The 16,727-nt window shown below is 34.8% G+C and overlaps 1 protein-coding gene across 17 annotated transcripts in view; it reads right to left on the reverse strand.

Annotated features, from left to right (window-relative positions):
- The window catches only part of LOC106510043 (uncharacterized), a 92,565-nt gene that overhangs the window by 45,129 nt on the left and 30,709 nt on the right, over positions 1–16,727 (reverse strand). For 5 of the 17 annotated variants that reach the window (XR_014843080.1, XR_014843077.1, XR_014843079.1 and 2 more), the window contains 3 exons: positions 13,087–13,282; positions 12,491–12,529; positions 9,004–11,859 (listed from right to left, as the gene is read on the reverse strand). Coding sequence is in view for 3 of the 17 variants with exons in the window: in XM_085021205.1 (XP_084877331.1) it covers positions 6,848–6,868; positions 12,491–12,529; positions 13,087–13,282 (256 nt within the window). In the remaining 14 variants the exon portion in view is untranslated. Of the gene's footprint in view, positions 1–6,761; positions 6,869–9,003; positions 11,860–12,490; positions 12,530–13,086; positions 14,172–16,727 lie in introns of those variants that run through there. The other 12 variants (XR_014843078.1, XR_014843081.1, XR_014843088.1 and 9 more) reach the window with 7 other exon arrangements.

A 16,727-nucleotide genomic window follows, 5' to 3' on the forward strand; every position in this document is an offset into this window, starting at 1 on the left:
AGCTTTTAAAACATTTGAACTGAGATGTCATTGCTTTGGGGAGAAGTAAATCATATAAGCTCTGATAAACTTTCTTTAAAACATACCTCATCATCTTATCCTTAAAATACCCTGCTCCTCTTTTAGAAGAAACCGTTATGATTTTCAATTCTTCTTTATAAATTTATAAACAAAATTTAATAATATATCCCTGAAGACCGTTATCCACAACTTAACCCTTTTTTTTCAACGTTATAATGCATGATTTAAAAGAGAGGAAAGAAAAAAAGAAAGTAAAAGGAAAAAGAAAAAAGATTTGGTTACAGATCTGAGGGAATCTTGGAAGGAAAAATAGAGGGAAAAGTAAGCCTGGGACAAATCTGGGGCAAATTCAGTTGCTTTGAATCCCAGTTTCCTGCCCACAGCCCAGCCCTTGGAGTAAAGATTTAGATCAGTTTTATAAAAGAGATTTTTTTTTTGTTTTAGTGTTTTTTTTTCACTGTTCAAGGTTTATTTGGTGTCTTAGGTGGTATGACACTTGACTAGTTGGCTGCATTATTTATATTAGATTTTTATTTTTACTTAATGGGAGTGTATACTATTCTGATACACAGTATATAAAATAAGATTCTTTAGAATAGTTATGTACAAGACATGCAATATTGGATTTAAACATAAAAATGATTGGCTCTAGAAAAAAAATTGGATTGGCATGTTTGCTAAAGGAACTAGAAGTTATATAACATGCAGTAAATACATCTGATTTGAAGGGCAACTGTAGCAGGTGCAACATTGGTCATGGTGCCTCTTGAGGAAGTGAGCTCAGAATAATAGCAGGCCTTGACAGTGCAGAGTGAAAGCAATACTAAATTATATTTGATTTCAGTCATTATTTAGAGCCTCAAAGAACTCTGCTGTTACATGGCCCCTATGTTCCAGCATTTCTTTTAATTTGAGCAATCTACAAAAGTTCTTTAAACTTGACACTCTATCCTAGGGATGGCACAGGCTTCACTTAGTTTAATGAGGGTATTTTTGATGGATAAAATAATACCTACATAGGCCATGTCATTCTGGTCCATATAGCTCAAAGGAAACTTTCTGGGCAAGACTCAAACCACACCCTCAGCATGTGGAAGTTTCCAGACGAGGAATCAAAACTGTGCCATAGCAGTGACAATGCCAATGACAATTTTTAAAGGAACATTTAAAGATTCCACATGTTCTCAAACTTAATGTCTTATTTTATTTTATTTTTTTCAAGGCCACACCCATGGCATATGGAAGTTCCTAGGCTAAGGGTGGAATCTGAGCTATAGCTGCTGGCCTGCACCACAGCCACAACAACACAGGATCTGAGCTGCCTCTGTGAGCTGTATCATAGCTCATGGCAACATTGTTTCCCTAAACCCCTGAGCAAGGCCAGGGATCAAACCTGCATCCTCATAGATACTTCTGGGGTTTGTTACCTCCGAGTCATGATGTGAACTCTGCCAAGTTTAATTGTCTCATGAACCTAAGTTGCAATGTACTAAAACCTCTTAAACCAGGGGACTCCCAGAGTTTTGCAAATGTTTCAAACTTGGTAACTTTCTATATCATATTATATTAAAGCTGCTATATAAAAGAAGGTTTATTTGTGGTTCTTAATCTCATTCTGCTTAGAGCAAGTACAATGTCATTTGGAATTTTAGAATATTCCTAAAAACCACAAACCACTGTTTTTTGTTCACTCAAGGTAGAAAACCAGGCTGGTAGACTGAGAGGAGAAGCTGCCTCATATGTGTCTTCCTATAGATATCTTTATCCAGATTAAACAACTGACAACTGAAAACTGGAAGTAAGGCAGGCCAGTGTTGGGTTTAGCAAACTACTTAGCCTTGTCCTGTCTCTGGGAGGAAGAGAAAAAGAAGGACATGTTGGATAAAATTTTTGAATGGCATTTACATTTCTGCCTTTTATTTGTATCTGTTTCTTATATTTTGGCTGCGAACAAAGACACTAACATTTCGTTTCACAGAGTTTAAGCTACATACCAAACTTCAGCTTGGGGAACATAAATCAACACTGATTGTACTCTTACTATGTGGTAGATACCATGATAGACTCCGAAGATACAAAAATGAATAAGACATCACCTGCTTTCAAAGAGATCACAGTCTCCAAATTTGCAGAATTTTCGTATAATGTGCTGACAGTCAAAAGGCTTGCTTGTGCACATAGAAGAGGTACTTATTTCAGGGATTTAAGAATATTCTGACAAGTTTTTAGAGCCACCCATAGCTCCATTCTTGACCACAAAATTTGTAAGGAAAACCAAGTTTATTCCACATATTGATGTAGATTTCTAGACCCAAGAAGGAGTTGCTTCTACCAGTATCCCACTAGCAATCCCAAAATTTAGCTAACTTTTGTGTTCCTGTCACCAATCCCCAAATGCAAAGTCAACTCTGGGCCTTTTGACCCCAAATGAAGTCAACTATGTCTCCCCAGCCAAGCAGATATTTTCTATTTTTCTCTCCCTAATTCTTTATTCTTCATCCTATAAAACTTCCTGCCTTCTGCCCCTTTTTGAGTTTAGCTAAAAGGAGACTGTCTGCTTCATGAAGTGTTCAATAGTTTGTTTATATTGTCTCAGTGGGTTTCTTTAATCACTAACACACTGTTTGAACAGAGGAGAAAAGTGAGGCTCAGAAATGCTGTAGCTGGAGTTCCTGTCGTGGCTCAGTGGTAAAGAATCAGGCTAGAGTCTGTGAAGATCCGGGATCAATACCTGGCCTTGCTCAGTGGGTTAAGGATCTGGCATTGCTATGGCTGTGGTGTTGGTCAGCAGCTACAGATCTGATTTGACCTCTAGCCTGGGAACTTCCTAAAAAGAAAAAAAAAAAAAATGCTGTGGCTTGCTGTCCTCTCTTTCTTAGCCAAGACTTCTGATAGGTGTCTGTATCAATCCTTCTTCACCTCCCCAACCCTCCACCCTGCCCCCCAACCCCAGTTCACCTGGCAACACAATAAAATGTAAATGCTATGCTCAGATTTCCAATGTCTTTCAGTAAGAACTTCTGCCCTCTCTTTGTTACTGAATTTCCCTATCTTATTTTTTACAGTGTTTCACAATGCTATCTTCTCTCCTTTCTCTGAGTTTTTGTAGTTTAAACACTAAGTGCTTTTCTTTTATCTCTAGTCCTATTTCCTCACAGTTACCTGTTTGTGTACCTATTTTTTCTTCTTGTTCTTTTTCCAGTCTCTAAAATGAACTTACAAGACACTTCCCCTGGCCAGCATCTTCTCACTATACATCCATTCCTTCACTTGCCATCATTTTCAATAATTACTTAATTGATTAACTGAATTGCTATAATTTCTATCTGGATATTTTCCTGGGATTGAATGTGCGATCTTAACCATTTACAAATAAACAAAAGAGAGAGAGAGAAAAAGATAGAGGCACACAGAGAGAGGATCCTAGCACGTCCGAAAGTTGTTTCCATGAAGAGCTCCATAGAAGTTAATGGAATTTATTCCAAGGAGAGAGAGAACAGGAGGAGAAGGTGTGCAGAGGGGGTTTATATATTGTTTCATTTCATTTACTAAGTATGATGGGCTAGTAAGTCATCTTCATGTTGATAACTAGACCTCAAAGGAAATATATGGGTGGAAGATCATAGGTGTGAGATTAACTAGTAAATAGTAAAGGAAAAGGAAGCATGGGAATGGATAGGATAACTCTCAGAGAACACACAGCCTGAGGAAGGAAGAGACAATATGTGGAAAAACAGATTTGAAAGGTGATTATGAGTTCATTGTGGGATTTATCTCTAACATCCAATTATAGAGACCAATTGTTTTTATGTTGGGTCCTTTTATTACAAGACTTCCTCAGGGATCAGTGTAAGGCACAAAAGTCCCCCTCCAACACCCACAAAAGGGGCAACAAGAGAAGTTTCAGGTATTTGAGGCTTCAGACTCTCACTCTAATTCAATCAAAGAAACTCCAGCATCACGGAACATTTTACTCATTCATTTACTGCCGGCATAAAAGTTTGAAAACTGCTACAGAACACACACATTTATTTGGGTGAGAAAGCTGAGTGAAGAAAATTTAAGCCACTTAACCAAGGACACACAGCTTCCAAGTGGCCAAGAATAAAGCAGATGTTTCTCTATTATACAGTCTTCTTACAATGTTTTCTCCATTCAGTTTATATTCAAAGTATTTTTCAGTTCTATGCTTTTCTTTGGATCTTCATTCACACTTTGCTAATTAATGCTATCCTCATAGATTATGGAAAGAATTTCCTCTGGATTCACCTAACACCACATCATTCTCCCTCATTCTCAAATCATTTCCCAAAATAAGTAATCTTTCTGAAAGACAAATCTGATTATATAAATCAATGTCTTAAAAATCCCTCAGTAGTTCTCATTTGTCACCAGACAAAGTACAAATACATAACTTACAAAAAGTTCCCATATTTATTTTTTTTTCTCATTTTCATCTCACATGAGACACTCCTTTTGTTAAATACCGAGTACTTCCTGGTTCCAAGTATTTTTCAGTGATAAACTTTCTTTCTAGTTTTTTATTTTTTAAAGTTTTATTGAAGTATAATTGAATTAAAAAGCTGTGATGATTTCTGTTGTACAACAAAGTGATTCAATTATACATATGCACACCTTGATTCTCTTTCAGATTCTTTTCCCAGAATATTGGGTAGAGTTCTCTGTGCTCTACAGCAGGTCCCCATTGGCCAATCATTCCATATACCTCAGAGTGCATATGCCAATCCCAGATCCCTAGTCCATCCCTCCCACCTGTCCCCTTTGGTAACCATAAGTTTATCAAAATCTGTGAGGCTACTTCTTATCTGCAAATAAGTTTGTTTTTATCCCTTTTTTAGATTCTACATAGAAGTGATATCATAAAAAAAGCCATAAAAAGAACGAAACAGTGCTGTTTGCAGCCACAGGGGTGGACTTAGAAATTATTATACTAAGTGAAGTTAGTCAGACAGTAAATGAGCTTTCATTCAGTTAAATATGGGTAAACCAGATATTTTAAAATGTAATATCTAAATTATTGCATGATTACATATGGTGATAACTGGTTTAAAGAAAAATAACAAGGTGCTATGAAAGAGAGTAAAGGGTCTAATTTAAACTGGATTTTCAGGATCTGCTTCTTCTTGCAGGAATCATTCAATTTGAGAAACATAGAGTGAATAGGAATTAGCCAAAGATTCCAGAGAAGACATCTCAGACAGGAGAAAGAGCAAAGAGATTGGTGTTCTCAGGGGGCAGAGAGAAAGCCAGTGGGTCAGAACCCAGTGAACAAGGGAGGAGTAGGAAGAGAGCACATATAGGCCACACAGATCTCTGCACTTTACAGTTATTAAAGGAGGTTTTCTTTCTCTCTCTCTCTCTCCCCACCTCTCCCTCTCTCTCTCCTCCTCCTGTTCTCTCTCTTCTTGCCCTTTGTACTTGCAATCCCGTCTATTTTAAACTAGATATTCTGCTTCCACAGAAGCCATTTTTATTACTTTTCTATAATTAACTTTTTTTTTTATTCTCTAGGACATGGAGTAAATGTGATCTATTTGGAAAGTGTATTAGTCACATCAGGTGAATGTTTTAACAAACAACTTCAAAATATCAGTGCTTAACATGATAATGTCTATTTCTTTCTTGTAGAAATCTGGTGTATATGTCCCTGAGAAAGTATTTCTTTTGAGGGCCTTTCTTCTTAGAATAGATTTATCTTCAGTGGGTCTTTCTATTTAGTGGTGACTCACAGACTTGACTCAAAATTGTGTCTTTGGACAGTAACCAATACAAGTATATATATATACATATATGTATATACATATATATACACACATATACATATATATATATATATATATTTTGTAACCAATACAGTAACCAATACAGGTGTGTGTGTATATATATACACACACACACATATATATATATATTTTGTGTGTACTAAAAAGTATCTACAAGTAAAATAATACTATTTAAGCACAAAATCATTTAACTCTGAAACTAACAATTCATGAAATCTCAATACATTTGAACAATAATTACAAGTTTTCTAATTGTTAATAACCTACATGACTTAGGTATAAGCTACAGCCTCATTATGAAAATATATCTGATCACTACCTAATTTGAAGATTTATTTTCTTGGAGTTTCCATTCTGGCTCAGAGATAACAAATGCAACTGGTATCCATGAAGATGTAGGTTCCATTCCTGGCCCTGCTCAGTGAGTTAAGGATCCAGCATTGCTGTGAGCTGCCATATGTGTAGGTGGCAGATATGGCTTGGATCCCACATTGCTGTGGCTAAGGTGTAGGCTGGCAGCTACAGCTCCAATTCAACCCCTAGCCTGGAAACTTCTGTATGCCGCAGGTGCAGCCCTAAAAAGAAAAAAAAAAAAGATTTATTTTCCTGAAATATTGCTTGTAATGAATGGTTCACTAGAGTTCACTTCAAACATCTAAATAAAAACATTGTTCTTCTTCTGTAATTTCCCTACAGAAATATGACTAGCATTTCTGACTCAATGTAAATATATAGATCCATACTAATTTCTTTAAAAATTATGGAAGCTTTCTAGTCTTAAAATGACAATTAAGGCAATTATCTAAGAAAGAGTGAGGATAAAAATGGACTTTTTAAAAATGACTTTCTCCTTCTTTCAAAGGAACATTTACATAGGTAAAGTATTTTTGGTAGTAGTTACATTTTTTTAATTGAAATGAAATTCTTTCAATTTACCAGTTTCAGAAAGCATCACATCCACTGTTTTGTTACATTTTTATTGAGCAGAATATATTCTTTTTTCAGTAAGCAAAGACTTTTTACTACTGAATGTCCACTGCCATCTGAAAAACATAATTACAATTTTGTTATCACACATATTAATTCTCATTTTTTCAAAATAATGCATGCATACCTTTCCAATAATGTTTCCCGTTAATGTAATCTTTCCCTGTAAAGCATTAATGCAATTGGCTAGCAGGTTTTACTTGGACTTTGAATCTGTGATTTTTAAAAGGCAAATATAGCAATTAAAAGCCCAGTAGAAATCCCTCATCAAATTAAAATCAGCTGGCAAATTTGGACCTTAGCTAATTAACTGTGCTCTTAAGAATTTTTCTGAGAAATGAACTCAATTTAAACTTAAATTAATTAAATTAAAATATATTCTAAAACCTGATAGATCAAAACTCATTAATTTCAGTTTAACAGGTTCAGTCCAAGCAAGTCTGTGTTCTGACCTGATGTACCTCTCACCTCAAGCAATTATGCAGTTAACATTATAGAGTACAAGGATTATGTACTAAAAAGTGTCAGATACCATTAACTTGACCTAATAAAATTATATGTAGTGCTGTTATAACTCAAGCATAAAGGTGAAAAAACAAAGTAGTTCTTTTCTAAGTAGTATTATTAAATGAGCATAGGGAAAAATATTTCTACTTTCTCGAACTGAAAATTGTTTCCCCCACGAGTCTTCAGTAAACTGCCCCCTGTAGCAATTTTACTATAGGGCTGAGGACTGTGCTTTCTTCTTGCTGTCACACACTTCCTCTCTACACAACCACTTCTTTGTCTTGCACCTTTCTCCCTCTGTACATTTGTCGTACCACTATCTAAAAGAAGATGGGAAAAAACACACACAAACACACAAAACAATCTAGTTTATTCAATTCCTTTAAAATGTTTTGTAGTTGTATGAAAGATTTTAAAAGCTAAGAAGGGGATTTCATGTTGTGGCTCGGTGGGTGAAGAACCTGACTAGTGTTCTTGAGGATGTAGGTTTGATTCCTGGCCTCACTTAGTGGGTTAAGGATCCAGCATCACGTCATGGATGTGGCTCAGATCCCAAGGTGCTGTGGCTGTGGCTGCGGTTTGGCTGTGGTGTAGGTGGGTGTCTATGGCTCCAATTGGACCCCTAGCCTGGGAACTTCCATATGCTATGGGTGAAGCCCTAGAAAGAAAAGAAAGAAAGAAAGAAAGAAAGAAAGAAAGAAAGAAAGAAAGAAAGAAAGAAAGAAAGAAAGAAAGAAAGAAAGAAAGAAAGAAAGAAAGAAAGAAAGAAAGAAAGAAAAAAAGAAGGAAGGAAGGAAGGAAGGGAGGAAGGAAGGAAGGAAGGAAGAAAGAAAGAAAGAAAAAGAATGAAAAGCTCAGAAGGATGAAAATCATCATAAAATATTGAAGACAAAACCTTTTTAATGAGAAACTTAGAGGGAACTAAAAGACAATGGTAGGCTAATTAGTTGGAAATTTAAACAATTATATACAAGCAAATTTCACATAAGCAAAGGGCTTCCAGTGAGACTTAGTGCGAAAAAGGATATTTTACTCATACCTCAAAATAACTATTACTGGTTGGATAAGTATATTTTTCCCAGGACAGTGCTCTTTATGCCTGTTATCCTAGTGAACCTAATAATTATTAACAGTGTCTTAGTTTGACATAAAATTATATAACTTAATTCTAGGAGTCCTTTTGTAGGATATCAGTGCTAATATACAGAAAATCTGTTCAGTTGCATGAAAGTCAAATGTTGTAAGTTTTAAGAAAATAGGGCCAGTCATATGATGCTCAGAAATATAGGACTAAAACAAGAATAGATTAAACTAGACTAGAATGAATAGCTCTTGAAGAGTAAAGGGAATTATACTTATTTACAATTTTGTAAAGAATTCTTTCACTGGACTAAGCGTAGGTTTGGGTAACACTTCTACAGATAGAATGGCTGGATTTAGTAACCCAGGATAGTGGTCTACAAAGCGAAGTTTTAAGGGAAAGCTATCTCTATTGATATTCAGTTTTATTTAACTTTTTCCATTCCTTTTTTTGTGTATGTTTTATAATTTATAGAATAGTTCAATAATGTTCAATAGGTTTTCAATACGCAACTATATATATTGGAAGCAAGATCATAAAATCTATACTGATGGGCTAGGAAAACAAACTGGTTTTGTCAAAACACATCTAATACATGCCAAGTCCTTGTTAAGCACTTTATTGGGCAGTATTATGGACAATAACAGAGCATAATCTTATCACAGTCTACTATTTAAGGGTCTCAGAACTGTATATATAATATTTGACCATGTTGTATTGTCATCATTAATATTATGTCATAACAAGAATACTGTCATATATACAATGTAGTTTTTTCACTTTTTGCATTTGGAGTTATATGCAATATTCTTAGTTAAAGTCACTTGAATAAAGGTTCATATGCATAAAAGACTAATTTTTTTCCATGAGCTAGCAAAAGGCTCACATGAGAAAAAAAAAAGTAATCATTGTTCAGGATGTTAAATTTTATGCTTAAAAAGTCATTCTCACAATACCTAAAATTATGCAAAAGTATAACATTACATCAGCACATGCAATGATGATGTTTAGAATTGGTGCAGATTTGAAAAATTAACTATGTAGGAAATGCCACAACTTTAATTTTAAAACATCCCAAATTTCTGGCCGTCATGAAGTTAAAGTCAGACTAATGGACAAATAGTGCATTTCTTAACATATTTTTCAGGATGGTTGTTCTTCACATGTTCCGTCTATAGTGTTTACATATGCTGAATTTCTAGCTTTTTTGATGGGGAAATTACACGTTTACAATGTTCAATGCATGGCATTCTTTCAGCATGTGAAGTTTCTATTTTCACTTATAGAGAAATTTAAAGTGTAACTCTTGAACACTTTAACTACAGATATGGTTTTTAAGTTAAATTTAACAGGTTAAATTTCCTTTATCATCAGCAGAATACTAGCACATAGAAAAGATTCTGTAGGTGCATAATAATTCGTTCTCCATTGTCAATGTCATACCAAATACTGACAACAAAGTAAATAAAATCACAAGAAACCAAACATAAGAATGCATAATTTAGTGCCTTACGCTACAGGATGGGTTTATACAGTTGCAAAATTAAGCCTAAGCATAAGTTTCATAGTCTATGTAGGAATTCTTTCTGTGAAAGTGACAAAGCTCCAAAACAAGGGCCTCTGTAAGAAAATGGAAGTGATACAAGTCAAAATAGTCATGATATCATGATACTGATCTTGAGATCATGAGTCCAAATCTCCATTTTAAAGGCTGAAGAAAGTATATTTGATTTCTTTTCTTTAAAGGAAAATTGAATAAAAATGCCATGAATAATTTATATCCATTTAAAATCTGTTTTACCTTTCTTCAATGGTCTAAACAGATAAAAAGATCTTAAGCACTTTTAAGAAAATACAAATCCATACAAAATTCTTGGAATGATTGCAATCAAATATATCATTTATTTTACTCATAATGCCTTTATTATGATTAATTAAAGTAGAAAAAAGTTAACACAATTGATATTACATGGCACTACTGTATAAATTTTTTAATGACAAATGTATTTATGTTCTGAGAAAAAAAGAATTTTTAAAAATTTTCCTGAACTTATTTGTGTTTTGCAATGACCAAATTCTGTCAATATAAAATGGTTTAATCACATACTAAGAGCATAAATTGAGTAATGCGCCTAAAGTCTATGATGCAAGCATTCAGATAAATATCCAGAGACTAACCGATAAACACTAATTTCCTAGATTCTAAGACACATTGTTAATTAAAATTTTTGTTCAGGAAAAAGAAGCAAAAAGTGCTGGAAGTGTACACATATTTACAATGGTAAGCTTCAAAAATATTAAAATACTGTAGAATATTCATCTTCAAATTATAGAAATTTCATATATCTTATATGTTTACTTGGGTCTTTGCTTTTTAAAAGGTCCTTATGTAAAGTACTGTAGATTTGTATAGGTAAGTAGACTATCTTTATCTGATGTGCACAGTGTATTTTATGATTTATCATTATTATGTTCAAATATAATCAAGAGATGTGAGCTCTTGATTCTGGGCTGCTGCTGCTCTCTGAGTGACCTCACATGGTACATCTCTTGCCTGTTCTGAGTTAGTGTCTAGTCTGCACTGAAGAAGATGTAAAATTCTAGCCTTATCTTAGGATTAGGAAAAGAGTGGAGGAGACTGAATTTAGGGCTAGATTTACTCATTTGGGGATGGAAGCAATGTAATTTTTTGAGGGAGTCACAGCAGGCAAAGCACTGTGTCAGGTAACAAAGAAGCTTGTGGTCAAGGTAAGCAGTGGACAAAGAGTTTGTGGCTGAGTTGTCAGACCAGGGAACTGGAATACAGAGAAGGAAATCAGCATAGAAGAGGGGAGAGGGAGAGGAGCCCACTACAAACCAAGCAAACATTCAGCCAGCCTGAGGCATGGGTAGAGAGGAGTGGGATCCAAGCCACAATTTGTTTACTGCTACTGGGAAGAGACTAGGAAGTGCAATAGCAGTGCAAAGACTCTTGTTGGGGCTGAAAGCAACATCTAATTCCACATTCTCTGCACACTGGCAAATGAAAATAAAATTGCCCACCATCTAATCATCTAATTTGCTAATGTAACTCCTAGGAGATTAAAAAAATATGTAATTTGTGATATGATTTCAAATGAACAAAGCAAAAACCAGATAGGTTATGTTTGGAGGACAGAGCATAACATGGTCTTTGGGGGAAAGATGTGAATTTACCCTGCCTTAAACTGACACCATAAAGTTGCTGTGTAAACAAGATAATATAATCAAATCATTTAACACAATGATAAGCACATACAGGTGCTTTTAAAACATGTTTAATATAGTTATCCAAAATAATCATTTAAACTCAAAATATGACTTTACTTCAAAAGCGAAGTTGAATATGCTGGAGTAGATCAGGTGGGAAACAAAGATGACCTAATCTCTGTCATTCAGGAGTTGACAATATCTTGTCAAGATTTTGCAACTGAAGTCTTTCTGTGGAATGAATCAATTATTTAATTTCTAAGGAATCAAGAGGTAGCCATGAGCTAGCCAGCCTCCCAAAAGTCAAAGGAGAAATTTTTATAAACCTCTGATCCTATTAAGGGAGCGTTAACAAGCAACTTGTTTGCAGGTACTAAGTACTTTCTTCTACAAACTGTTATTTTCTAATCAAGATGAAATAATTGGTGAATCCCACTTCCAGCAATGCTAACCCAGCTTTTTTTATACCATCCATCTAGTAAGAACAATTAGAAAACTTAGATTAAAAAAAAAGAGTACGTTTGAAGGTATTGGAGAGCTAGATAGACAGCAAGGATTTGCACTAAGATTCAAAAGACAAGAAAATCACAGAAAAGTAAGCCCAAAGTTTGATACAAAAAAAAATACAAAGAAGCAGAAAAATAAAATTTATGATGAGGTGAAAAATCAGTACATTGAAGCTGAATTAGAACTGACACAGATATTAGCCTTTTCAGAAAAGCACATTAAGAGTTACTACCAAGTCCTACATGATCAAAAAGTTAAGTAGAGACATGTACAGTATTTAAAAATTAAACCTTATATCAAGCCTGGAGAAACAAAAATTGGAGTGTTTGAGGAAAAAAAAAATTACATTAAATACCTGTATTAAATCCTTTATCTCAGCTTCCACTTTAAGAAACTGAAAAAAAAAAGAGCAGATGTAACTATAAGTAATCAGAGGTTAGGCAATAATAAAAGCATAAAAGATATCGATGAGATAAAAAGCCAAAAGAGAGAAAAATCAATAAAATCAAAATATAGGTTTTCAGGAGTTTCCGTCATGGCGCAGCAGAAACAAATCCGACTAGAAACCATGAGGTTGAGGGTTCGATCCCTGGCTTTGCTCAGTGGGTTAAGGATCTGATGTTTCTGTGGTTGTGGTGTAGGCTGGCAGCTGCAGCTCCCATTGGACCTCCAGCCTGGGAACCTCCACATGCCGTGGATGTGGCCCTCAAAAGACAGAAAGACAAAATATATATATGTATATATATAGGTTTTCAAGATTAATAAACTTGATAAACTTCAGACTAGACCAATAAGAAAAAAAGAGAGAATAATTAAATGATCAATATCATGAATGACAAAAGTGGCATCTATACAGATTCTGCAGGTATATTAAAAGAAAAATAAATAACGATCATTAAAAAATTGAAAAACTATTTTAGCAGTTTCCATTATGGTTCAGTGAAAACGAACCTGACTAGTATCCATGAGGATGCAGGTTTGATTCCTGCCCTTGCTCAGTGGGTTAAGTATCTGGAGTTGCTGCAAGCTGTGGTGTAGTAGCAAATGAGGTTCGGATCTGGCTTTGCCGTGGCTGTGGTATAGGCAGGCAGCTGCAGCTCCAATTCTACCCCTAGCCTGGGAAATACCGTATGCTGTATCCACTGCCCTAGGGGAAAAAAAAAAGTCAAAGGGAAAATATGCTGAAAGAAACTTGTGTAGCCTTATGTCTATTAAATTAAATTAATTGTTAAAACATTTGTCGAACATTCAACTCAACAAAAAACAACTTCAGGTCCAGGCAACTTCCCTAATTAAAAACCCTAAACAATCAAAGATAAAATAACACCAATTCTACAAAAAATTTTCCAGAAAAATTGAAGAGGAGAAAATGCTTCCTAATTTATTTTATGAGGCCAGCATCAACATTATGCCAAACCCAAAGACATCACAAGTAAAGAAAAAAACAAAGTATCCTCCATGAACAGTGACACAAAAAATTTTAAACTGTTGGAAAATAAATGTTTAAAATGATTGTACCTTGATGCAAAGGTAGTTTATAGGGATACACATTCAGTTTAACATTTGAAAAAATACATGGATATAATTCATATATTAACCAGCTTAAGAATAACAGCATCTCAATAAACATAGAAAAATCACTTGACAAAAGCATCCAGTTCTTTCAGAAACATCCATTTCTTTTAGAAACTTAGTGAAGTAGGAATTGATATAAGCTTCTTCAAACTAAAGTCATCTAAAAAACATCTAAAGTCATCTAATATTTACATATTTAATAGTAAAAGACAGAATGCTTTCCCCAAACAAGGAAGAAAGCTAGGGCAGGTATTCTCACCATTTCTATTCAACATCAAACTAGAGGTCTTTGAGTACAGTAAGCAGGAAAACAGTGTATTCAAGTTGTGAAAATTAACAAAGAAAAACCTCACTCCTAATGGAGCTGGAAGTCCTGAAAGGGGAGCTTTCATACAGTTCCACCCAATGCCAATTATAGATCCTAATAGAAACAAACCATCATGACACAGCAGGAAACAAATCTGACTAGTATCCATAAAGATGCAGGTTTGATCCCTGGCCTCGCTCAGTAGGTTAAAGATCTGGTGTTGCTGTGAGCTGTGGTGTAGGTTGCAGACATGGCTTGGGACTGGCACTACTGTGACTCTGTGGTGTAGGCCAGCAGCTACAGCTCTGATTCGACTGCTAGCCTGGGAACCTCCACATGTCACCCTAAAAAAAAAAAAAATCAATTATACGCCCCACAGGGAAAAGATACACATTGAATCTCCTACAAGATATCCAATACTCTAGCAACTCAACCAATGAAAAACCGTCATTACCCAGAACCCTCACTTTTCTCTGATGGACTTTAGTTCAAAACAACCCCTCCCAAATTCCTCTTTTTCTCTGCAAAATAATGTTTCTCTTCATTGTTTGTTGCACTTGCCTATAATTTTTGCTATAATTTGATTGTTCTGAATTGCCATCCCTCTGCTCTTCCTGAGTTAACTCAATCTTGCTGGTAAAATAACTGACTGTTTTCTCTTTAAGGTCTATAAATTTTGAAAGGGAAGAAGCAAAACTATCTATTTGGAGACAATATAGTCATCAACATAGATGGAATCTAGCAAAAAAACCCTTCCAGAATGAGTAGACAAAATTATCAAGTACACATGATCAACACATGTAAAAGCAACTATTTTTATATATGAGCAACAAATAATAAAAATTTAATTTTTTTAAATAACATATAGTACTATAAAATATTAAATACTTAGAAATAAATCTGACAAAGATTCAATACAATTCAGTAAAAATTTCTGAAGACTTTTTTGTTGGTATTAACATGTTTCTAAAATATATAGGGGGCTGCAAATAAAGTAAGATAGTCAAAACAATTTTGAAAAAGAATAATGAAGTTAGAGTGTCAGAAATATTTATAAAGCCTCATTTATCTAGACTTTGTGATATAAATATTATCTCTTTACATAATTATACACTCCATCTAGAAACAGTAGGCAACTGAGTAGCAATGACCATTTTCAATATCTAGTCTGTTCTCTTAAAACATCTCTTAAAATATCGTTGTTCACACACAGACACAAACAGAGTTCCTAGGGGAATGTCTGACTCTAGGTATGGGCAGGAAATATAAAAATGAGAGTATTACATCTTGTTACACTAAAGAGCAAGAAAGAAATTACTCCTAGAATAGTTTCGCAATGACTCCAGCACTTGCAGAGAGAGAAGCCAATGAGCTTCAAAGAACATAATAATTGCATAGGTTGAAACCCATCAAATAACTTTAACTGACAAATTCATAATATTATGACACAAAGACTGGTAGACAAACTCATCTGAAGGCTTATTTAACTACATCTTTTTTTTTCTGATCTGGGAAGGAACAAAGAGTAGGATTGCCAATAAGAGCACACATGATATCTTCAAGTTCTCAACCTCCACAGAGCATTGTGGCCACAGGACAATCCTACTTCTTACATGGCAAATATCATACTATATATATTACTTTAAATGAGCTGAATAGTTGGTAAATCCTCTTAGACAGATCACTTGTTCATTAGGTATACTTTATGTATGTCATATTGCTCCAGGTATCATTTTGCTATATTGTCCACAAATAACGAGTCTTTTTTTAATCCACTATCCTTCCAGTCATCTTGATGTCTTTTTTGATTTTTCAGTTTCAGTTCATTGCCCAATCTCAAAGCCAATATCATATGTTTAAATTTATGTTGTGGTAGTCCTTCACTTCTGATTACAAAATAATTGTTTCTCTCTTGATTTTGAGACATAAAATAATATAATATTTTAAATACAATATAATTATAAGTAATATAAAATTTACCATACAGCTTTGGTGGGAGAGATTCTTGAGAAGGACCCTGGGGGAAGGATTTTCTCTGTTTCATGATGATCAGAGTTTTCAGTTTTGAAAGACTTGAAGACTCTGGGTGACTTGATGTCTTGGGACAGGAATCGCGTAAAGGTTCATTCACTTGCATGTCTGGTGTCTTGGCAGGGAAGACAGATTAGACTTGCTGACCAAAACACCTGCAGTGGTCTCCCAATGTATCCCACTTCTAACACCATAATGACTACAAGGTAGTTAGATTTCTTGGTGGATGGTGGCTTAGTGCTCCAAAACTTAGTGTTCTAGTGAACAGGGCAGAAACACATATACTTTCTGTCTTAATGGTGTTAAGTCTTAATGGTGTCTTTTCCATGACATTGTTTTGGTTATAAGGAAATGATAAGTCCACCATGTTCAAAGTAAGACACCAATCCACTTCTTTTCTTTCTTTCTCTCTCTTTTTCTCTCTTTCTTTTTCTTTCTTTCTTTCTTTCTCTCTCTCTCTCCCTCCCTCCCTCCCTCCCTCCCTCCTTCCCTTCCTTTCTTTCTTTCTTTCTTTCTTTCTTTCTTTCTTTCTTTCTTTCTTTCTTTCTTTCTTTCTTTCTTTCTTTCTTTCTTTCTTTCTCTCTTCCTTTCTTTCTTTCTTTGTCTTTTTAGAGCCACACCCACAGCATATGGAAGTTCCCAGGCTAGGAGTTGAATCAGAGCTGTAGCCGCCAGCCTA

This window comes from Sus scrofa, chromosome 4, assembly GCF_054392235.1.
Source record: "Sus scrofa isolate SSC_HxYL_T2T_F1_AM1 chromosome 4, Sscrofa_HxYL_maternal_Yorkshire_Landrace_v2.0, whole genome shotgun sequence".
NCBI classification, from domain to species: Eukaryota; Metazoa; Chordata; class Mammalia; order Artiodactyla; family Suidae; genus Sus; species Sus scrofa.